Source organism: Scylla paramamosain, chromosome 14 (assembly GCF_035594125.1).
Source record: "Scylla paramamosain isolate STU-SP2022 chromosome 14, ASM3559412v1, whole genome shotgun sequence".
Lineage (NCBI taxonomy): Eukaryota > Metazoa > Arthropoda > Malacostraca > Decapoda > Portunidae > Scylla > Scylla paramamosain.
In genome coordinates, this window is record NC_087164.1 from 10463519 (window position 1) to 10486895 (window position 23377).

General features: G+C 49.5%; 1 protein-coding gene and 1 long non-coding RNA gene across 3 annotated transcripts in view; both read right to left on the minus strand.

The window, feature by feature from the left end:
* The window catches only part of LOC135106850 (uncharacterized), a 51789-nt gene that overhangs the window by 6455 nt on the left and 21957 nt on the right, over positions 1-23377 (minus strand). The window lies entirely within an intron of this gene.
* LOC135106849 (transcriptional regulator ovo-like) lies at positions 1517-22500 on the minus strand. 2 transcript variants are annotated; one of them, XM_064016217.1, is made up of 6 exons: positions 21462-22500; positions 5124-6205; positions 4830-4982; positions 4379-4511; positions 4014-4199; positions 1517-3824 (listed from the first exon to the last, which is right to left on the minus strand). In XM_064016217.1, the coding sequence occupies exons 1-6, from the start codon at positions 22201-22203 to the stop codon at positions 3529-3531; spliced, it is 2592 nt and encodes an 863-aa protein (XP_063872287.1). In that variant the 5' UTR covers positions 22204-22500; the 3' UTR covers positions 1517-3528. The 2 variants fall into 2 exon arrangements, with proteins under 2 accessions (XP_063872287.1, XP_063872286.1); XM_064016216.1 differs by having other exon boundaries at positions 4379-4550; positions 21462-22423.

Here is a 23377-nt window from a genome sequence, read left to right on the forward strand (position 1 = left end):
AGACTCAGAAGTACCGTATACGATAGTCAAACACACGGGATACAGACTCTTAATACTCACGTTAGAAGAAGCTGTGGAGGACTTAGGCGGCTGAAGTTTTCACAAGATTTCAAAGGTTTCAGAACAATGCCATTTTTTCCTTTATTTACGTATCATGATATCCACTTAATTTTTACAGAGTCCTTAACGGAACGTGCGGGCATTGACACCCAACACGTTAGCCTTGTACTTTACTGCCTGTGACTCCAGGAACCGTTGTGTTTGCCTCAACTGCCAAGCTCATGATAGGCACGTCCTTCTCTCTCTCTCTCTCTCTCTCTCTCTCTCTCTCTCTCTCTCTCTCTCTCTCTCTCTCTCTCTCTCTCTCTCTCTCTCTCTCTCTCTCTCTCTCTCTCGTCATAACCATAAATCTATGAGATACTGAAAGTGAGAGAACGAGTTTGTGACAGAGACGTCCTCCTCTATTTCTCTCTCTCTATCGTCTGACCGGTAAATTTGTCAGAAAGTGAAGAGTGCTCATAATAAACACGTCTTTCTATCTGGTATCGTCTGAACTGAAGTTAGTGTGGTTCTAAAACTGAAAGAGCTTATGACAGACACGTCCGTCTCTCTATCGTATGAACTATAAACTTGTCAGGAAGCTAAAAATGCTTACAATAAACATGTCATTCTGTCTGGTATCGCCTTAACCGTAAACTAGTAAGACTGAAAATTAAAAGGCTTATAACAGACAGACACCTTCCTATTTATCGATAGGACCGTAAGCTAGTGGAATTGAGAGAGAGAAGCGAGAGAAAGGTAGTTTCAGCAGGGAGAGCCTTGTGAAAACAGTGAGGCTCAGGTTTGAACCACGATCTATTGCACAAGCTAATGCCGTCGTGTTGAGCCAAGAGGGGTAGGAAGACTGTAGGTAATAATGATAAATCCTGGACACGAATAAAAAAAAAAAAAAAATTGCGCAATGGAAAAGAAATACCGTTATGATATAATGCTGTTTTTATCTATGGTATTTTTCGTAACTTATTAATTTTTGGCGAGTTATTTGAATTCTGACTTGTATAAACTCTGTTCCCTAAGAAAAAATGAGAGAGAGAGAGAGAGAGAGAGAGAGAGAGAGAGAGAGAGAGAGAGAGAGAGAGAGAGAGAGAGAGAGAGAGTTAAAATAATTAGGAATTTCCGTTGTTTTTCTCTTTTAGAGTTTTTAAAAGTTATTTACCAGCATTTTCATAGACATTTAAGCATAATAGAAGCATGAAATTTATTCACACCGCAAGCAGGAGGAGGGGACGATAAGATTACTCAATTCTGTTGTTTCACAATCAGCATTTCAGCAGTCATCGAGCAATTCATCTAAAGTTGTAACACGTATGGCGACACAACACTTTAGAAATATGTGAAATGACTTTGTGTTGCAGTTTTATCACCACTACCACCACCACCACCACCAAAACACACTACTACTACTACTACTACTACTACTCAGTACCAAGTGGTGAAGAAACAAATAAGCATCGCATTAGATTCCAAATATTTTATTATCTTAATATAAATTATATACAGAGAAAATAGAGAATATACGTAAACAGACACAAAAGACAAAAAATCTAAAAAATATATATTATATGACTGAAATCAACAAGAGACCCGAGGGTGTGGATCACGACCGTGGCCATAAATAGGGTTAAAGATTCTAACAACATAACTGCAACCCGTAGAGGCGAAAATGACACGAGAAGCTCACCTTGAGAAATGACTGACAGCCGCTAGTGCCATGCAAGAAGGACCCCAAGGCTACAGTGCTGTCTGCCTCGGCCGCTCAATGCCGCGCCGCGCCAGGACTCCCGTGTATAGTAGTGAAGCAGTGTGACTCCCGCGCCACCTCCGGGACCGAACAGCACCGCCCGCACTCCAGCACAGACAAATGTTTCCAGTGTTCCACTTAAAGCCATGAATGTTAGAGACTTGTGTCTTAGATTTTGCTTCAGACATCGATGATTAAAGATTGACTGCTTGACTAATTAGAAGTCGGTGCCGTAACATCAGGTTCATATGGCACCGTAAACTCAAAAGGTGAGAGTGAGCGGGCGGGCGCCGTGCAGGCGTGTGCCGCGGGTGGGCGTCAGTCAGCGTGCTGAGTTGCACTAACATATATCATCACAAGATCACGATCCTACGAACTATAGTTCCCATTGATGTATTTCACTCCCTCAAAAGCTGAAGAATGACGGTCTGACAAAGATGTGCTTGCAAAACGTAGGCAGCTGTCGTCCCTTGGGTTATCCAGCAGCTGACACTACGAAACAAATCCAGGCAGAGTGAAGTCTTAAATGTCATCCTGTGTCCAGAATCATCAGAAAATTTCAGAAAGGAATGATGCAGTGAGTGTAGCGCACAGCGGGGGCCTGAGGGTGCGTGGCCCCGTCCATGTGTTTGTCATTTACGAGTGTGAAAGTCCCGGCAGGATTATAAAAATATAAAATTAAAGTAACGTCCTATATACAGCTATGTACACCCTCCAGACCCTTGTACTTCACCGGCAGATACCACAAGAGCGCCGCGAGTCCGCCGACCACGCATGGAGGAGCATGTGGGTGCCCACTGATGCCTCCATGCTGCACAACCTTAAAAAAAGTTATCCAGACCTGGTCTCGCTTGCCAGCGACAGGTCTTTTTCTGGAACCAACAACAGAACAGAGCGACAACGCACTGCGGGTTCCAAATGCCACGGGTGGGCGGCAGGTCTCGGCTCTGAGGTAAATATCATTGGTTGGTATGTTATGTAAACATAAAAAGACGTATCACTTACGGCTTGGAGCACCAATCGTATTTAATGCCCTCATGTTACACTGGAGATCATCATAAACCTCTACACCAAACTGAATGATTTTTTTTTTTGTGTGTGAATGCTAACAAGTTTTCTTGTAAAGAATGAACAGCGTCAACACCTAGAACTCAACAACTAAACATTCACGCTGTAGTCTAAGTACTAAACGTAAAAATCATTGGTTTAGCAACATCTTAACACCTATATTGCAACATTCATTAATCAACTGTGCACCGCAAACGGCTCACTGAACCCGCCGTCGCCTCACTCCTCGCCTGCTGCACCAAGCTGTCCACAGTCTCATCTCGCCACTGATAAAGCACAATGCTAACACTTAACATAATAGACTCCTAAGCTAAACTTTTCCTATAGTTTTACATATAACTTATTAAACTTATAATGCCTTGCATGTTTCTGTTGAAAAAGCACGAAGATATGTTTATGTCCCGAGCCGGCGAGGAACGCGTGTTTAGTTATGTATGTGGCAGGACTGGCCAAAGTGTGTGTGGCCTCCTTGCGTGAGTGCGGCCTCTCTGGGTTCTCTCCTGGCCAGGGGCATACGGTCTGCCCTGCATCAAGTCACTAGCTGAGGGAGCAGCGGCCACCAGCGTGACGCTTGTAAAGGCAGAAGCAGAGGCCTAACCAACAAAAGCCATTGCTGTTATGGATGAGGAAACTGGCAGCAAGTCAGGACAGCTGTTCCTCTACGTTTGACTCATGAGGAGGACGTTTGTGAAGTTGGAGTTATTGAACTTGAAATGCCTCTTGTCGTAGAACTTGAGGAGAGCAGGGCTGTAGGGGTGGTTGTCCTTGAGGTGCATGTAGTGGCACTCCGGCTCTCCCGTGGTGTGGCCGCACTCCTCGCACACGTACACCTTCGAGCGGCGCTCCTTGTAGGCGTAGCTGTGCTGGACGCCGTGCACCTTGAGGCAATGCGACTCGAGGGAGCAGCGCTGCGTGAAGGACTTCTCGCACAGGTTACACTTGTACGGACGCACACCTGCAGGAAAACCATAAACGTTAGTGTGGTACGAAAACAGCTTACCATGAGACAAAGAAACTGTGACTGGAAAGGTATTTAATTCTTACATCAAGCGAAGTCGAGGTTAAATAGAAAAACATATGACAAATTTCTCAATGATTGCTTGCAATGCACCATTTCACAACGCGAGTAGGAGCAGAGCGTTACCTGTGTGGGTGCGGGTGTGGCGCTTAAGGTCAAAGGTGTCATTGAAGCCTTTGCCGCAGAAAGTGCACAGGTAACGCTTGACGTCCGAGTGGCACTTCATATGGCGGTTGAGGAGTCGCTGCAGGCTGAACGTTTTAGAGCACACGCGACACACGAACTTGCTGCTTGTGTCATCATCCATCACAACTGGCGGAGAAAGCAAGTGGTCACTTTCGATCGTGTCAAAGGCCAGAATATTGAAATAAAGGGCAATGGGAACAATGAAAAAGTAAAACTGGAATCACGTAACGACTCTTTGTGCGTTGGAAGACCAAGCCGACTTTCAATTGTCAATGAAAATACCATTGTGGATGATAAATAAGTACCTGGCTGTGGCTGCTGCATCTTCTCTGAGGCCTCGGGGCGCTGCGTGTCAGTGGTGGGGGCTAGGGGATTCTTGATGCCGTGGCCTCCGTTGACGAACTCAAGCGGTGTGTCTTCTGGGAGGCCAAGCCTCTGCTGCAAGATGGACACCCTCACTTGTAGTGGCACTTCTCGCTGTGCGACAGACAGACGACAACGTTATATTCTAATTACGTGACTTTATCCATTGCTAGTTAGAAGTGAGAAGCAACTCAACTGAAGAACTAAATCAAATCATAAGTTTTGAATTTTGTCCTTTGCGACAGAATACTGAAAGCAGGAGTCAAAGTCCAAAGCTATAAATCGTAGTATTTGAGGAGGATAAACCTGCACAAGTGGATAATAGAAGAGAGAGACTAAAAGAGAACGATGAGAGGAAGGATGGAAACAAGATGAACCAGTGACTCAGCATACCTGGAGGTCGTGGAGAGGCGGGGAGGAGGCGTCCAGAAGGGAGGTGCTGCCCGGGGAGGGACGGCTTGGGTAAGACGTCTGCATGTACTGCGGGGACATGGGGGAGCGATCTGACCACCCGCTCTGGAGGTCCGTTGACGACACCAGAGGAACCTGAGGAACAAAAAGGTGTCAGAAGACTTTTCCTTCAGTTTTAATTACCAAGATTAGCATATTAAAGTTACCTAAATAACTTCACTTATGTGTCAGCCTCTACAATACTGGGATGGGGGAAGAATGGTTATGTCCTCCTACCTGTGTCTGTGATGGAGGCTCGAAGGTCTGCGCCTCAGGTGGAGATCTAAGGACGGTGGTGCTGCAGGTGAGGGGTGAGGGGGCGCAACTCAGGGGAGGAGAGACTGGGAGAGGCGAAGGGGACGGAGGAGTCACCGTGTACTGCGACTGAGGTGCTTGTGACTGGATCTGCTGCGGCTGTAGAAGTGTCTGTTGATGCTGCTGTTGTTGCTGTTGCTGCTGGTGCTGCTGTTGATGCTGCTGCTGTTGTTGCTGTTGCTGCTGGTGATGTGAGTGTAGATGGTGTTGGTGTTGTAAGTGGATGTGTCTTTCCCTGAAGTGTGCCGGAGCTGGGAATGCCTGAGAAGTGTCACTGGCAGAGGTGGGGATGCTGCGGCAGTGCTCGGGGAGGGAATACACGTGGGGCTCGACGGGCAGGGGGATCGGTGGGGGCAGGGACGTGCTCTCCACGCTCGGGAGACCTCCGCTAGGGGCTTGTCCTCCTCCTCCCCCTCCGTCAGCACCGCCCAGACCGCCTTTGTCTCCACCAATGCCCAGTGAGCCGAAGAAGGAGAGAGAAGTCTGGGAGGCGTCCACGTAGCCGCCGCTAGAGCCGCTGCCGTGCTGACTCGGAGGGGCGCCGCTGCCGTTCCCTTGGCCACCCCCGTCCTCGGCGCTGGTGGCCTGCGTGAGGTGCATAGAGGCCATCACCGGCGGGAGGGAGTGCGGGGACATGCTGCGGGGAGAGCGGGCGCGACGGGTGGTTAGGTCGTAGGGCAAGACGGGGCTCTCATGGTACCGGAACGGACGGTGGTCGTAGTCCATGGGGGAGGGAGCCCGCTGGTGGCGCCTCACGTCAGAGAAGGGTGGAAGTCGCGGCGAAGCGGCGCGGCGGGGCACGTGGCAGTCCAGCGGCACGTCTTGAGGGGGCAGGAGGGCATCGGCTGGGGGCAGTGCCGGCGAGTGGGAGCGAAGGAGCAGCGTACCCCTGGGCAGCATGCGGCTGATGGGCGGCAGGGCGCGTCGTGGGCGGTCCACTGGGGCGTCCAGGGTAGAAGGGCTGCAGGCGCGGGCGTCATCCCGCCAGTAGCTGCCGTCATCATCTGTTCATAAATATTAATTAGTCACTCTTCATCAATGTAATGAGGGAAACAAGTCCTTCCCTTCCTGAGCAATATGTGGCAATATTTACATATCAGCACTTACTAATTATCCCACAAACTTGTGAGGATGCCTATCTTGCTCACATGCATAAATGAAATGTATCAGTAGAAAAATGGAGAGAAAGTGAGAGTGCAGCATGCAGATTAACAGCTGATGTGAGGACTGACTTCATGACTACTCGCTCCTACAGCTTTGTCACAGCTTCCCTCCACTCGGCCTGGCATTTGTTTCTCATCTTATCAGCTGCGTTTGAATACAACCATTCCCGTCCATCCTCAATCTCACTTCCTCGGGTGGGTGGCGAGGGAGGAGGGGAAGAGAGTAGGGGAAATAATGCAGGTGCGGTCCGCTCCCCCGGGAAGCCAAGAAGCAGCGGCAGCTTTTAGCCTGAGGACGGCCAGATGAGGCGACCATATCGTGGGGATTTAAGCGAGGTAGCGAGTCCCCGGGGAGCTTTACAAATGCCACCTCAGGACAATCAGTGGAGCTCAAGTATAATTAAGGAAAGGAGGAAGGCGGGCCACCTCCTTCATCACAGCCTGGCTCCCTTGAGACGCCAGCTGCTCAGAATCGACCGACTGACACAAAAGTGCAGCACACCAGAGTACCCTCTCGGGGACACAACGGACGACACAGGAGTGGCCGTTCTTTTCAAACTCCTCGTCCAAAATCACTGACCCATTAACGTGTCAAACACAAAGCCTACACAGATGTAACAAATGAGTCCCTCCCTTTACACGTCGATACTGTATGAGCGATGCATGAATACTAGGAATTATGCACTAAAAGTGGAGCTATGTATGCATGTGCCGAGGCCAGCCAGTATACACGGGCGCGAACGAGGAGAGAAGGACAGTATACATAGTGTGTGGGATGTGGGGGGAGGAGGAAGGGGAGGAGGAGGAAGAGGTGGGGAGAGGCGAACTTCCGCTAGCCACTTCCGCGTTCATAAGTGTACAGGTACAGGAAGTAACACGGGGCGCCGTAACAATGACTTAGCGGCCTTTTATTATGTTTCTATCTGTAAGTTCTCAACAAAGCTCGGAAGCCCGTGCATCTACACTAGCAGCGCGAGCGAAACTTTGTGGCTCGGGAGTAACGGGACTGGGCGACGTGTTGACGGTGATGGTGAAGGACTGTGCTGGAGAGAGAGAGAGAGAGAGAGAGAGAGAGAGAGAGAGAGAGAGAGAGAGAGAGAGAGAGAGAGAGAGACTGACTAGGAAGCAGCAATAGGGTAGCCAAGGTTGAGTTGTTGACGTTGCTGGGACGAAGATAGCGACGGGGAGGGCGGAAAGCGAGGCCAAAGTAACCCAACAGGTGGCGCCCGCAACGCACTCAGCACCCAAACACAGCCACGGATGGACCTGCGTGTTGCCAGAGCTTTAAAATGTTGTAATGTGGCGTGAATAAATGCTGGAGTTAATGAGGCATCGGGATTCGGAAAGGCAGACCCTGGAGGAACCGGCAACGCTTTGTAATACTCGCATATAAATATACTTTGACCTGCAATATACCTTCTGCCATGTTGACTGTAAAGGATGAGTTGTTGTTGTTGTTGGTGTGTGTGTGTGTGTGTGTGTGTGTGTGTGTGTGGTGATGGGGTGGTAGGTATCCATTTAGCGTGTCGTGTTTGACAAGCTCAGGGTCATCATGCGCTTCTGAAAATGTGACGCTTTTGCATAACAGAGGAAAGGAAAAGGCTGCGAGTGGCTGGCTGACTGTTGCTGCGCTGCCTATGCTGTTCAGAGGCCGTTTGTAGAGAATAAAGGTAGTCTATCATCAGTAGTTGTACTCCCTGCAAGACTGAGGCGGAGGAGGCGAACGTGTGGAGGTTACGGAGTCTGGGTCTGTGAGCAGCGGTGAGACACAGGTGACCACCAAGACAATAACAGAAGTTGTTTATCGTCTGACGGTGTTAAGAAGAAATCCTCCTCAGGTCTTTGCTACTTCACCCAGTCAGATTCAGCTTCCCTTTCCGATGTTTTTCCACTCCTCATTAAATTATCTTTCCTGGTGAGGGTATAATTCGCACCAATGTGTCGTGCTTTCAAGTTTAACCACGGCTGTGCACTAAACAATACGACAGGTGAAGTGGATATACAAATACCCGCAGCTTGTCAAGGTTATGCCGCGCGGCCTTGAACCTCAGGCAGTGTGACCCGGGGATGCCGCATGCCATCACTACACTTGTCTCTACTGCGTTGCCAAGGATCTCTCCAGGTGATAAATATGCTGCTTTGCAATGCTCCATAAATTAACAAAAGAATACTCCTGCCATTGACTGCACAAGGTGAGATGGGGAAACAATCTAGTAAACTGACGTGGGTAAAACTTCGGCACTTGACTTCAAAGGGTTCGCGTGAAGAGCTTGGCAGATAAACAGGGAATTTGAAAAGCAGACAAAGAGAGCTATATTTAGAAAGGGGCCGGCTGGGCGATTAATTTTTTCGCTGCAACAATAAGGTTGTATGGAAATTTTAAAGCAGGACAGTGAGAAAAAGAAAGATGAGGGAAGAAGAAGAAGAGGAGGAGGATAATCTAGTGAGAAGTGGACGTCCAAATAATGTGAGAAGACGAGAAAGGATATTTGATTAAGAACACATTATTGTTCCTTAACTTCTCAATCAAAGTGAATAAACTCAACCATAAGAATAAACGAGACATACTAATGAAGGTTACTGAAGGCAGGAAGCGAATAGGCTGCGGAGTGATAACTGGAGAAATGGCTTGCCTTAGGAGTATTCTTAAACTGTATGTTCCCACTGCAGCAGCGAGGAACTATAACTACAAATAACCACTGCGTTCGTCCCCGCCTAGTTGAGCGCCGCATACGCACATAAATCACAGGCTAATGGCGATGGCAAGAGCTTGTTAAGGAAAATCTGAACAAGCGTTAAGTTGGTGGTGCACGCGAGGCAGCAACGGGGTGTGGGTGGCAGAGTGTGGGGTGACTTTTTACATTCCTTCTAACCCGGTGTTTCCTCAGTGTCTGGTGTTATGAAAGGCAGCAACGGAAAATCTAAATAACAAGGGGTAATACTTGCATTTACTGAGTCATATATATAACACATGTAAACAGATTACGCAAAAGCAAACGAAAAAAAAAAATCATGTACACGTGAAAAATAAATATTTTAATTTCTTGGTGATCATACATGGTAAATATTACATCAGCTTCTCTTACCAACACGTGTCTATTATCCAGAGTGCACGTGCTATTAACCTCGCAAAGGTGACCCTGGGTAGGTTCAGGCAACACTCGACCCGGTGGCCCAGTGGTTCCGGCAGAGAGGCTGTTGGTTGTAGGGGAAGGAAAACACATCAACGCGAGGAGGCACTTTCTGTCAGCGAGGCGAGCAAGGCTATCATAAAGTTACTATTAAGTGGCTGGCCAAACAACTCCACGTTTCAAGGACTCGAGAATTTTCTCTTCATATCCTTCACACTTATACTTTACTTTGTAACGAACGGCCAGGGCCTCAGCCTTCCCGTGCAAGCGGCGGCGATGAGCAGCCCTGGACCGACTGTTGCGGTTACGTGCAGTCATCACCTGGCGCCCACCTGCTCTCCTGCATCGCACTTACACTTTTTTGTTCCTGGTGTTTTCTGGCGGACAGAGGAAGCGGGAGGAAGCTAGCGAGTTGTTAGTGGTCAGGGAGGTCAGAGGCTCTCATCCTCAAAAACATCCTGCCACGAGTGCTCCTCATCCTCTTCCCCTCCCCTTCCTCTCTCCCCTCCCACAGCCCATCTGATCTAAACAAACCAGCAGACTGGTCGCTGGAAACACTGTTGCTGCTGGAAACTGTGGGGAATCACAAGAACACTGACTTCGTCCAGAGACGCCCGAGGCTGCCCGTGAAGGTCACCTTGGGAACACCTGAACGAAGCTTTGTGCCGCGTCCGCCTCCCCGTCCCGGCAGCAGCGCGCCGGTGTTGCTCACTCGAGACCCGCTTTATATTTTGAAAACCGAATGGCCACTTTTCTTCAGGTTCTCTTAGTGCTTTTGGGCCTTGGGAGTAAGGGTGAAATTAACAAATGCGTTACCATGTGCAACCAAATTCCACTTGTAAATAAAAACTGGTGATGAGACGAGCGTGTCAGGAAACTCTTCTTTTCCCTCACTGTCTGAATGTTTCTGAGACAACATGCAAATCTAAAGGTTATGTTCAAGTTCTTCGCTCATTACCTGATTGCAGGATTAATCATGAACCGAGAACTGCGAAAAGTCGTAAATGACAAAGGAATATGTTAACTATGTGAATAGTCCTGAGCCTCGCACGAAACTCCAGCTCAGTTCCAGATCTTGTGTTCATCGTCCCGTTTTGCTGCGTAGTCATGCATGTATTTTTCCGTAGCTGCACCTGTTGTTCCCCGAAGCTACCGGTATACAGAGGGAAGTCGCGAGGACTTGCGGTCTGCAGCTAGAGAGGTCTTATTGAACCTTCCGCCCCCAAGACTTGGGATCGAGTGTGTTTGAGAATACATAGATAATGGCACATACAACATTCTTCACCTTTCAAGTGGCGGCGAGGTAATCAAAGGAACGTTATATGAATGTAAAGTCAATTGTATTCCTCTACTTTCCCTGGCTGGGACCGTCGGCCAGCTTTTGTGCATTTTTAAAGATTAATGTAACAATCACTTAAAGGGAAGGTGCATAAAGCAGCGCCCGGAAGGAAGACGACCAGTGGGTGACCTCGAGGATCCTTCCCTCGCGGTGGGCAGAGCAGCACCCTTGCCCGAGGCTGCAACGTAATAAGAGGGACACCAACCGGAAACTATGAGGGCCCGCGGCCTCCGCCAAGGCAGGTGTAGCATCTTGACCCCAGCTGATGGGAACGATTAATATGACTCGATCTCAGCTATGTGGCTTGTCGCCATCAACCTGCTACACTAATGCGTCTCAAGCTCCCGTCATACATACTATTGTGAAAACGTTGAATTCCATAGATAGCCGCTGTGTGAATAAAGTGTATAAACGCTCAGGGTTTGTCAAGAGCAGGTTACTTTTATGTTAAAAATTGTACACGAATTATGAATTTACCCAAATAATGAACACAGTTAGAAGGTGCACGGGTGGTGGTGGCCTGGACGGTGCAGGACGGCGTGGCGCGACCGTCGCTCAGTGAGGGCAGTTCTCATCTTGTGCGTGATCTAATCAGTGAGGCGCGGCAGCCTTGACCCACGCGCAGGGCAGGTGAGGGCGGGGCCGGACTGCTCCCTTCGCCTTATTCGCGCACGCCAGTTTTTCTTTCCCATTCATAAACAATATAATATAAATTAGAAGCGAGTAAATCTGCAATGCATTAATACTCTTGATAAGCTGGCTGAGATAAGAAGAACAAACAGCAGCCAGGAGTTCAGCGTCCCTTGAAGGTTGTCAGTGCGGCGCCATTCTTATCAGCTTTCTTGTCTACCACCATCACCAACACCACCACGTGACGCAACAACAACTCAAACACCAGCAACACCAATCAGGCAGAGTTTTCCTGGAGTGTTGTGGTGGCGTGTAAACGTTGAAAAAAAAAAAAAAAATAAAAAAATAAAAAATCATAAAACGGCAGTTCACATCCCATTGAAAGTGGGTGTTTTGTCTCCATGCCGTTGGGTGCTGCGTTATGCACGGCGTCAGACCAAGGGCACAGCGGACAAACTTCCGCTCTTTCATACAGTAAGCCAGAGTCGCTGACACCACACTCCCGCAGCTTCATTATCGAGCGGTTCCAGACACGCACAGCTGGTAGCGGAGAGGCTGCTGGCTGCCAAGTAAGGCTAGATTTACTATAGGCTGCTAGGGGCTGGTGGAAAGAAGGGGCGAAGCTGTCTCCCAGTGTTTCAAGCAGGTCGAGTGTTTGTTCCGCTGAGAGAAACCAGCTCGCCTTTCTGGGCGGGCGAGAGGGCAGGCGGGGTCACGGAATAGTTCAGTTGCTCCTGCTGGTTCCTGGACTGGCTTGAGACAGTTGCCAAAGGAGGAACTGAGTTGAATTCCGTATGGATACACGGAATAATTATAACAATACGATGATTACAAAGACAAACGACAAGAACTTACACAAATGACAAAAAAATGTGGAAACGTGTGTACATCACGGAATATGAGCGGCTTGGGGAAGACCGAGTCGGGTCAGTGGTGTGTGGCGGGTGTGGGTGGGAGGTTACTGCGCCTCCAGACTCCCTACCCTACCCCACTCACCCTCCTGGGGACCAGACACCCTCCCCACAAACCAGTTACCCGTGGCACGCTGCCCACACCCGCCTCTGCCCCGTTGTCTTGCTCCAGATTCTTATACATGAACATAATGCTGGGTATACAAATATTTTCTTCAGTACTCGCTCTCTCTAAACTATGGCTGAGGAAAAATGGAGGGAAAAAAGTATACTGGTGATGGTGGAATGTGTGATGTGTGAGTGTTCATCTAGCGAGGCGCTCGGTGATCTGCAGGCACCACGCTCCGGCTGGCCTTGGCAGTGAAAATGACGCAGTTGTCCACTGAGTCCTCCCCTCAACACACAGGTTTTGTATCTCTCTCGACCTTCCCTCTCGGACACACGAGCGGCGAGTCACCCAGCACACTGTTCAACACTTCTTCGTGCGCTTGCAACACACGAAAGTGCACGCAGCGAGGAAAGTGATAATGAGTAGATTCAGAAACTCACTCGGCTGTTTGAATACAAAGGCTGAGAAAAAAAAAAAAAAGACACGACTATGAACGGAATGGATGTCGCCTAAAATCGTGCAAGAAGGAACATAGGCTACGTTGATTTTTTGTGAAGACATGAAGGAAAAAAATACGTGTTCACCCGTGGGCCAGAATCGTGTAAGCCGACGTGCCTGGCGACTGTGAGACTCAGGTAATACTGGACTGACTCGGTGCGGGCAAATGTTTGAATAAACGATAACATTCACCACACCTTCTGAGCCTCGGCACAAAAGAACAGTGATGCTGCGTTCCCACTGCTTGCCTGGCGTGAACCGCACCTTCGCTGTTCCCTCACCCACATCCCATATCTTCCCGGCCCCGAGGACTGCCCCTAAACCTCCAGTTCTGTACTCACAAGCACCCTTCTACAATGCTCACGGTCGCTTCAAGACATCGTTTTATTTCTCTCAGGCGATAACAGGCTGTGTACTGCAGTGTCAAAGAGGCGACTGGCAGGAGGGAACGAGTTGAGGCGTTGGGGCGTTCCAGTCCGTTCCACATGACGGGTTTTGGAAGTCTGGAAGGTCTCTACCCTCCAGCACCAGCAGTTGCCTCTTCATGAGTTGCTGTGCATATCTTGAAGATTGTCCCTTGGCGGCGGGGCTGTATTTGAGGTGTGAGGAACATTTTGCGGCTTGGCCAAAGCAATTACTGGGAGGGGAAGTCATCACGTCTCATTCATGTCGGGAAATGTGCTTATATAGAACGACACGCTCGGTTTCCAGTGAGGGTTGCTGGTGCAATGCTTTCCACGCTCTGGGTAAATGTTTTCATAAGACGCATCAGCCGAATTAGCGGCCACAGCATTAGGAAAGATAAATACTGCCACGTATTGCCTAATACCCATCGTTCCATTCCTGACAGGGAATTTAGACAGAGCACCTTATTATAAGAAAGCTTAAAAATGTTCATCCCTCCCTCAACAAAATCCGCGCTTCTCAAAATCCAACTAAAAGTAATATGAAAAAAAAAAAAAAAAAAACACAGCAACACACTACCGTACAGGGACAGAACCGCAGACTTAATGCACGCTCGGAACAAGCCACACGCCCCTAACACGTCGTCCACAACAATAATTATCTGCTTGCAAAAAAGACAAGCGGAACGGCCACGAGACTTCCCCTGTCCACCTGCCGCGAGCTGCCGGCGTTGACATTGAGCGTGTTCGTTGCACTTTGACTCTAAGGCAGTTTATAGTCAGGGCAGAGTCGACCTGTCGCTGTGGGGCATCGGGCCGTTAACAGAAGCCTTAGGCGAACTGTCTGCTTGTGGAAGTTGACCAGTATATTTCATGCAAACTGGATTCGTTATCGCTGCATCATTGTCACTACTGGATGCATAATCAGTAGTTATTCATTGTTAATACTTTACACAGAGAACATTCTCCGGGAAAAAGCGAGCGTTACAAATCGTCTTCGGAGAGACTGTCGAGAAGGGAACATTTTGGTGGTGTTATTGACAAGTCAAAGATGGTGACGTCATTGCCAAGGCGGGGAGAATACTCGGGCTGGAGGGGGACAATGGCGGGGAGTGAACAATACTGATGAGGCGGCACCTCCTGTCACAAAAGAACGATGCTGACGGAGACAAGAAGGGCGGGGAAGTTTTAAGGTTGATAGAAAACCGTTACCAATGTCTGTGGAGGACACGAAAGCTATCTGGAATCATCTGGCTTCGTCTCTCACAGCACGGCACGTAGCATTCCTGGTCGGGGGACGCGTGTGTGTAATCAGACAAACACCTGAGAGCAATGGGCGTGCGGGTTGCAACAGGTCCGCGGCGCGAAGAAGGTGCCGCACATCAACCTCACATCGGGGCGGAGGGCGGGAGGGGGACGGGCGCCACTGAAGGCCAGGGCGCAACGCACTTACAGCCTCGGCAAGAGTGAACCAGAGTAACCTACCACACCTAATAATGTGCTACTTGGAGGTCCGCCTTTGCACGACTGTGAGGGTCGGTGATGCTGCCGGCTCGAGTCCCTGGCGCGCGAGGCTTAAGCACTCACACATCCATCAGCAGAACCTTGGGACGAGCACAGCAACAGAGGGGATGGAGCGAGGCCCATTTGGTGTTAGCCTTGCCTTGAATGTTGAAATGGTCCGACAGGCCGCCTGCTGACGTTCCTTCGCCAGTCCTTTGTTTTGGCATGCGGCGCCGCCCACACCTCACGAGCCCTACATGGCCTACAACATTAACTTGAGGCGCCATGCACACAAACATAGCATTGTGTGCTTACGTATGCGTATAGGAAGTCTTTTTTTTTCATTCTTGGCTCTTAATTAGTATGTGAACTGTATGAGTGTGTCATGGTGACCATTGTGAAAACAACAATGGCTCCTTAAAGGGTGGGTGAGGGGGAGAGGGAGGCAAGGGAAGAGTGGTTGTGCTCACGTCTCTCGCCGGCCTCCCATTCTTCCCTCGCTCTTGAGTGCGCTTCGTACAGTCGAATTCGCGGCGTGGGTGAGGCAAGTCTCGGGAGGTGGAGCGTCAACACCGTCAAATGGATAATAGGAGAGCCCACATTATGTTCCACCTGCCACCACTATCCTTTACCGCCACCCCCTCACCCCTCTCCTCCCGCCCAGCGTTCATTCACCGTTACTCACAGCCTTGAAGAACAGCGTTGCCAAGTTTTCCCGCATCTACCCTTTACCCGCCGCCGCCTCGCCGATCTCTGGCCGCAGTTCTGAGTGAATATCGATGTTTACGTTCACACAAATGGTCTACACGTTATTTACTGGCTGGGCGTGTAAATGAAAGCTATTTGGAGAGGAGACAGGTGAGGCTGTGGCGTAGGCGTGGGCTCGGCAGCTCACCGGCGCACCGTCAAGGACAACTCTCGCCCCCGGTCATGCTGCCTTACGGTTCTGTCACGTTTCTCTACTCCTTCTTGTCTCGCACCCCCACCGAAAGTGACCCCACAGCGTACTGAAGACAACTCCTCATAGTTTCCTTTAGTTCCTTGTCTGTAGATCAGCGTGGAGTGAGTTACGGAGTCCCTGGCAGCCTTGTGAGGGTGGCCTGGCCTGTACCAGCCTCGCATCTCTCATCAGTATTCCAGGCGCGAAGAATCCACAGGCCACCACGCTTCATTCTTGCGGGGTCGGTCTACTTGCTTCGATTTAACGCTTTAATTTCGTTATTGCGATAAAGCCACCGCACGCATGCCGTGGGATTGAGCAGGAACAAAGGCCTGGGCACGGCAACAGCGGCACACAGCAGGCAGGGGATGAGGGGACGGCTAGTGATGGAGAACAGAAGGGTTGTGGGTTAGTAAGGAGGGACAGTAAGCGAACCGTTCCTCGGCGCCGCTGCCCGAAGCATACGTAATGAGCGAGGTCCACAATGATCTGTTAGCTTCCACGATTATTCCTCCGCACCATAGCTGGGGTGGGGAAAAACTGAAAACTCGCACTGACAGACTACTTATATCAGCCTGTCCAAGCAAAGGTAAAGGCACGAAGGGTTGAGGGTATAGCGGGTGAGGGAGGGTGTGGAAGCCTGACCTGCCCAAAGCCCCTCTACCTTCCTCCTCCTCCTCCTCTCACCTCCAGCCAAAACACGCCCGTAAAAAATGCTAACCGCTCTACAAAATATCCATTTTCAACGACTCTTCCAGGTGATCAAACGGGTTTCCGAGAAGAAGGAAGGAAGGTGTGTGTGTGTGTGTGTGTGTGTGTGTGTGTGTGTGTGTGTGTGTGTGTGTGTGTGTGTGTGTGTGTGTGTGTGTGTGTGTGTGTGTGTATGGGCGTGCGTGCGTGTGTACTAAGAAGTCAAAAGTCACTCGAGCGTAAGTTTATACGAGAAAAGCGTGAAGGAGAGTGGGAAGATAGGTACGGAGGAGGGGGAGGAGAAGAAGAAAGAAGACGAGGCTCACGAAGAGGCTGTATGAAGTAGAAGACGAGAAAGAAAATGAATACAAGAAGAGATGCAGGTGAAGAAAGACGGAGGGTCAGAAAGACAGAGAAAGACAGAGAGAGAGAGAGAAAGGTGCGCAGGAAGAGGGAAGGAGGGAGAAAGGAAGGGAGGGACGTGAGGACAGCGTAGTGGGAAGGGAGTAAGTAAGGGGGAAGGGAAGGGAGGAGGGTTAAGTTTATGTGGGAGTACGTAGGGGAATTAGGAAGGTTGGGAAAAGGAAGGAGAGTTCTTTGAAAGAGGACGAGGCGAAAGGAAAGGGAACGGCGGGGAGGGGAGGAAGGTGAAGGCAGGGTGGGGGGAATGTAAGACCACAGGTGAGGTGATACTGTCTGTAGGGTTACGAGAGAGAGAGAGAGAGAGAGAGAGAGAGAGGAGAGAGAGAGAGAGAGAGAGAGAGAGAGAGAGAGAGAGAGAGAGAGAGAGAGAGAGAGAGAGAGAGAGAGAGAGAGAGAGAGAGAGAGAGAGAGAGAGAGAGAGAGAGAGAGAGAGAGAGAGAGAGAGAGAGAGAGAGAGAGAGAGAGAGAGTATTTTGGGAAGGGGGGAACGGCTTACCGCATAATAAAAATGTAAAATTGCGAAAACATCACATCCGGATAAGGTGTTGATGCAAGAAATGAGCGAAACCAAGGAGGAGGTAGTGACGCAGAGGGAGACGTAGAAAGAGAAGAAAATCAGGAACAAGAGAAAGGACGAGGATGAAGACTACAGTGCATAAACTTCTCCAAGCGTTTGATATCTTCCTGTTCCTTCTCACCTATCACCTTTTACTTCCTCTTACTGGACCTGCATCATCGCACTGTGGCCTCCATGCATACGGAACACACTGCAGCTGACCATCCTAACGTAAACATTAAACGCCGCAACTTAATATACTTGAGCAATACTATAATTTCAGTCCATGGTAAGTACAGTACGTTCTCTAGGCTCTCCATTCAGTGAGAGTAGTTTAATCAGGTGCATGAAAGTAAGTCTGTAAAGGGTGTGGTAATCAAGAGTGGTCATATTTCATCGTATATTCTATTTCTACATCGTCGCTTTGTTGATACTGCAGCGTAGCAAGGGTGGTGGTGGTGGTGGTGGTGGTGGTGAAGGTTGGCATTTAAATGTTGAAATGCGACGAACCCACACAGAGGAGGAAAAAGGGATAATAAATATGGCTCTGGCCGTGAGATGGGGGCACCCTCGTGGGAAGAACACGTGCCCAGGTGAGAAGGCGGGAGGAAGACAAGGGGGCAAGGGGGCAACGCGTCAGGCAGGGAGGGAAGAAGGACACGTGCCCGTTAGGGAGAAGACACGTGACTGAGGGGAGGAGGACAAGACTCGTGAAGGGGAGGAAGACAGGCGAGCGTCCGAATGGGGAGCAAAAAATCACTATCCATAATAAATTCTTCACGGTTTAAGGAAGTCATCTGAAGTCATCTCAATTTAATCTCTGTTCGCGGTTCAGACACAGCGGGTGGTCGGGTTGGTATGGAAATGTGGTGGTGGAAAGGGCAGCGGAGAGGGAGGGAAGGCAAAGGGAAAGGAGAGTAAATTGCCGTGATCTGCTGTCTTAGTTTAGTATCTCGTAACTGAGGGCAGGTTTGAAATCAATAGCGAGAACTGAAAAATGACACCGAATTATTAAGAACTTTTTATTCTTCTTTTCTACAGAAGAGAGTGGGGAGCAGAGCGGTGAACTAGGCAGAAATGCACACTTGGAAGAAGAACGCGCTTTAAAGGAGGTATCGCGAAAAAAAAAAAAACTGAAGAAAAAGCAAAATTAATAACCATAAGGCTATGAGAGAGAGAGAGAGAGAGAGAGAGAGAGAGAGAGAGAGAGAGAGAGAGAGAGAGAGAGAGAGAGAGAGAGAGAGAGAGAGAGAGAGAGTGAGTGTGTGTGTGTGTGTGTGTGTGTGTGTGTGTGTGTTTTGGTGTGAAGAAGTCTTACAAGTCTTGCCCGACGCGACCTTCTGAAGGACTGTCCCGTGTCTCGCTTGCCGTGAAGGAATCAACAGTCTGTTTATAAACCCAACACTTCATTGGTGAGGACCAGGACGTGTGATAATCGGATGTCACATTGCCTTAACTTTTCTCACGGCGGCGGAGAGAGGCGGGATGCGCGGCGCCACCCAGCGTAAGGGACACGATGGCGTTCTTTACAGTACTCGTATTTGTAATAGTTCAAGCGGCCGCGATTGGGGTTAATGTGTGAGTCAGCTTTTATTGATGCAATGTATGTCAAGGGCAAAAAAGTAAGACAAGAAGTGGCAGGTCCAGGACGCCTGTCTAGAAAGTTAGGAACGACCCTGCATGAAGGCCATGTAACTGTTGAGATGGGTGCTGCTGTCAGCGTCTGCCTCCTTCACCCACCCACCTTCACTCTTTGGCTCAGCTGGTCTTTACTGTAATACCTAAAAAGACTTCCATGTACTGGTGCCAGCTGTTCATGGGAGGGTGTACTCATGTGGTACCGTGTTGTAGATAGTGAAGGTGCCTCCTTATGCAGAGTAGGCCAAGGTGTGGGACGGTGTGTGAGTCTTCTGCTTCGTTTTAGATAGAACTACTCTTTCTTCCTCGTGCTGGTTTGCAAATGTCCCTTCGTGTGTCAATCAAAAAAAAAATTCAGTCAGTACCAAGGCTTTTTTTTTTTTTTGGTCCCGATTTCGCGCGATCCCTGAAGAGGGATGCGTGAAGTGGGAGCGACAGGTGAGGAGGGGTGGCTGGTGTTCGGCCATAGTGACGTGAAGTGTAGTTTCTTCTAACCCAGCGAGGCCAAGTAAATCTCCCTCCCACACACTCTCGCTCACGGTCTCCTAATCTTTCCTCCTCACTGCTTCCCGAGAACGCTACTTACAATCCCCGTCATTTCCTCCTTTCCCCGATCAGATGTTTCCTTATCTTACTCCGATGTGCCATGCGTGAGAAACGTGATAAGAGGCTTACAAATTTAATAGTTTTTGGTGAGGACTAGACTCGATAGTGACCGAATGAAATTGAACCGAGTATGAGTGAAATGACACGCACACATCGGCCCCGCTATAACCTTGCTCTAGTCTTCCCGGGAGAGAGAAACAGTAACGTGGAGAGGTGAGGTTATCCAAGGCTGCCAAGAACCATCGTGGGATTGTTTTTTTTAATTCTTTCTATTGACTTCACCGTTTATTTAGCTTCCCGCGGGTTGACTGATCTAATTGAAGGCGCCGCGAGCAAGAGTGCTTTCCGGGAGCGGGAGTGGGAAAGGGAAGGGACGCGTGGATGTGGTCATACTTAAAGTTATAAGTAGCATCTGTCTGTTACGTCTCGGTACATAAAAAAAAAAAAAATACCATTTTCATAGCCTGGTCTTATCAAATAAGGTGAGTTCGCCGTTAAATATCAAGGATAAATTTTAAGCGATTCCAGCAATTGTTTTTACTTCATATGCTATTTTTTTTCTAATATAATAATTCATCGCTGTTTACGCCAACTGTCGTACCCTTAATTTTTATCATGCATTGGATGGTTTCAGTTTTGACTTTTTTGCGAGGACACAGACATATAAGGGAGACCCGTTCGTTCCTGGAGGACGGATGAGAAAAGAGGTGATGCAAGCTACGAGGAATACACGGAACAAGAGATATGGCCACCGCTGCGCCCTCCGATGCCTTCCCTGCGCGTGAAATCGAGTGTGTGTGTGCGTGTGTGTGTGTGTGTGTGTGTGTGTGTGTGTGTGTGTGTGTGTGTGTGTGTGTGTAGGGGGGGGGGGGAAGAGGCGGTGATGTAAAGGGTAAGGAGATGACACCATGGAGGGAAGAGAATACAAGGAGACGAGTGACCTACAGGCTGTGACGGGGAATGTTGGTGATGCTGATGGGGATGGTGTTGTGGTGGCGGCGGTGGTGGTGATGGCTTTAGTTGTGTTGGTGGTACTGGAAGAACCTGTTTGCGAGATAACTGGCACTCTTGAAGCCCTTTCCCAAGACTTTCCTTAAGTCCCGTTGGGCGTCCCGCACCCTCAGGGTCATCAAGTCATGTGTGGCGCGAGTCAGACGCACTTCCCTTCTCCCCGCTGCCTCCCTCCCGCCGGTGCGCCCTGCCTCTTCCCGCCCAGCCCCTTTCCTCCTTACCTCCCTGCCCGGCTGCCACAGGTGTGGGGTCATTACACCTGTGCTGTTACTTTACAGAGGCAGATAATGCTTCTTTACTCGACGTAAACAAAACGCTGAACTGCAGTGACTTATAGAGAGGCAGAGTTCAGGTATCTCTGAGCCAAGCGTGGCTTGCAAATGTACACAGTGGTTCTGCATACATTCGCATGCAGGTGCTGGCTTGGATGAAGTGCACAGCTAAGGAAAATACTGACCAGACAAGAGTTTCCCAATATACACCTCTGACACCAGTGAACTAACTTCATAACGGCGTGGCTGAACCTCTTTCTTAAAAACAAATTGCATGTTAGTCACTATTCTAAGAGAAGACAGTACAGGGAAGAGAAAAGGTTAAACTGGGATTTGAGTTATACAAGCTTTAAATACAGCTCATGCAAAGTGTTCTACAAGGTGCAGTAGGAAAGTGAAACATGATGCGACAGGAACACGCAACGGAAGGGCTTACCTCTGTCTCTGACGGTGAGGGAAAGTGGCTGGTCCAGGGAGTGGTCGTCCAGCAGGCGCGGTGGAGAGTAGCGCGGGGGGCGGCGGCCCGGACTGCTGGCGCGATCCATGCCTCGCTCACCGAGACGTAAATCCAGCGAGCTCTCCCTCTCCAGGTCAAGCGGATCCTCCCGGGTCACCTCCAGCCGACTGTCCCGTGACAGGTCGAGGCGGCTGTCCCTGGGCAGGCTGAGGCGGCTGCTTAGGGAGCGATTCAGGTGGTTGTCTCTTGACAGATTTAGCCGGCTGTCTACTGACAGATCGAGGCGGTTGTCTCTTGACAGGTTGAGGCGGCTCTCGATGGGCAGGTCCAGACAGACGTCCCTAGGTAGGGTGCGACGGCTCTCCCTCGGCAGGCTGAGGCGACTGTCCCTTGACATCTCGGGGTGGCTCTCTCTGGACAGACTGAGACTGTCTCTCGACAAGTCGAGACGAGCGAGATCGAGGCGCTCGTCCTTCTCCGGGACTGTTGACTTATCTTTCCTGAGGTCGATGGTGGAGAGAGACGTGTCCATGAGCGTCTCCCTCGGGGAGGAACTGCTGCTCCGCAGGTCCAGTGTTGGGGGCGTGCTTGTGAAGGAAGAGGTGTTGAGGTCCGCATGACGACCGCGCTCATCGTCCAGGGTTACTCCTGCCTTCTGCGCCTCCAGGAGCTTGGCCTGCTGCTGCTGCAGCCGGTCCTTAATTAAGAAAATCTTCGGCATTTTGTAAGTCTTTCGTGCACACCACAAAAATTTTTTTCAGAAAACTCTTAAGTAGAAACGTTTTTTTTTTTTTTTATCTCAGTCATTCACTGCATTTCAGTGCTTGATGCAAACAGTGTCGTTTAACAAATGTTGTGTCAAGTTCACAGTGCCGTGGGGACGCGCAGTTCTGGGGTGAAGAGCAACTTATAGTCCTGAGGAGCACCTGCACGGAAAGGCACCAACAGCACCAGCGATCAGGACGGAGCGGCTGCACGCGGCCCCACAGACTTGTACGCTACGCAAGTAGTGAGCCGCAAGTGTAGTATATAGTGAAAGTGGCCGCCAGCACTTCCACACTCCAGCCCGCGCATGCGCATACTGTCAGGTTCCACTGTCGCCATCTGCTCATCTATATACTATTTTAACTTACTTCTACGTTCATGTAACTCAATTCACTCTAAAAGGTGAAAGATAAAACACGATTCCATTGCTGATAAGAAGAAATGAACTAAAACAACTTCAACAATCTTCGAAAAAATTAGTGCTGAGATCCAACTTGTCACCTGAGCATACATAACTGTCCTGTGGGAAGCCAGAGTAATGAAATAAACCTCTTATTTTGCTAAAGATCCGCTTGATCATTACAAACAACCTATTTATACTTTTACATGTCGCATCTTGGCATAGCAGAGTGCAAGCGTGGAAACAAGCTTGCATGTGCAGGAGACGTCAATACTGTGAGGCTGGCGGTGTGTTGCACCTCGAGGCGACCCGTTCCTTGCTCCCCCCTTCCCCCACCTCGCCCTGCTCCTCTTCCCGCACCTCTCCTCCCCTCCATTACCCCTTCCCCATCCCCAGCTCACCTCAGTTCCTGTATTTAATGATGAAGCCGTGAGACATTTCCTTTGCACCAAACACGTTTTGCCTCCTATCTAAGCAGAAGAGAAAACGTTCATAATTCTAAGAATTGAGACACTTTACGTCAACTAAGCATACGTTTGTTGGGAATATTTATATGACTAAATTTAATTTTTAAGACTCCAGCTGGTTGATCCCACGAACGCAGGCGTATCAGTGGTACCGTTTACGCAGAGGACTTTCGTTTGAATTCCGGTTGTAGTGTATTTTCTCCGTGCATTGCTGGGAAGTGGAGGAGTGCGCGTGGAGGTGAAGCACGAGGCATTCCATCGTA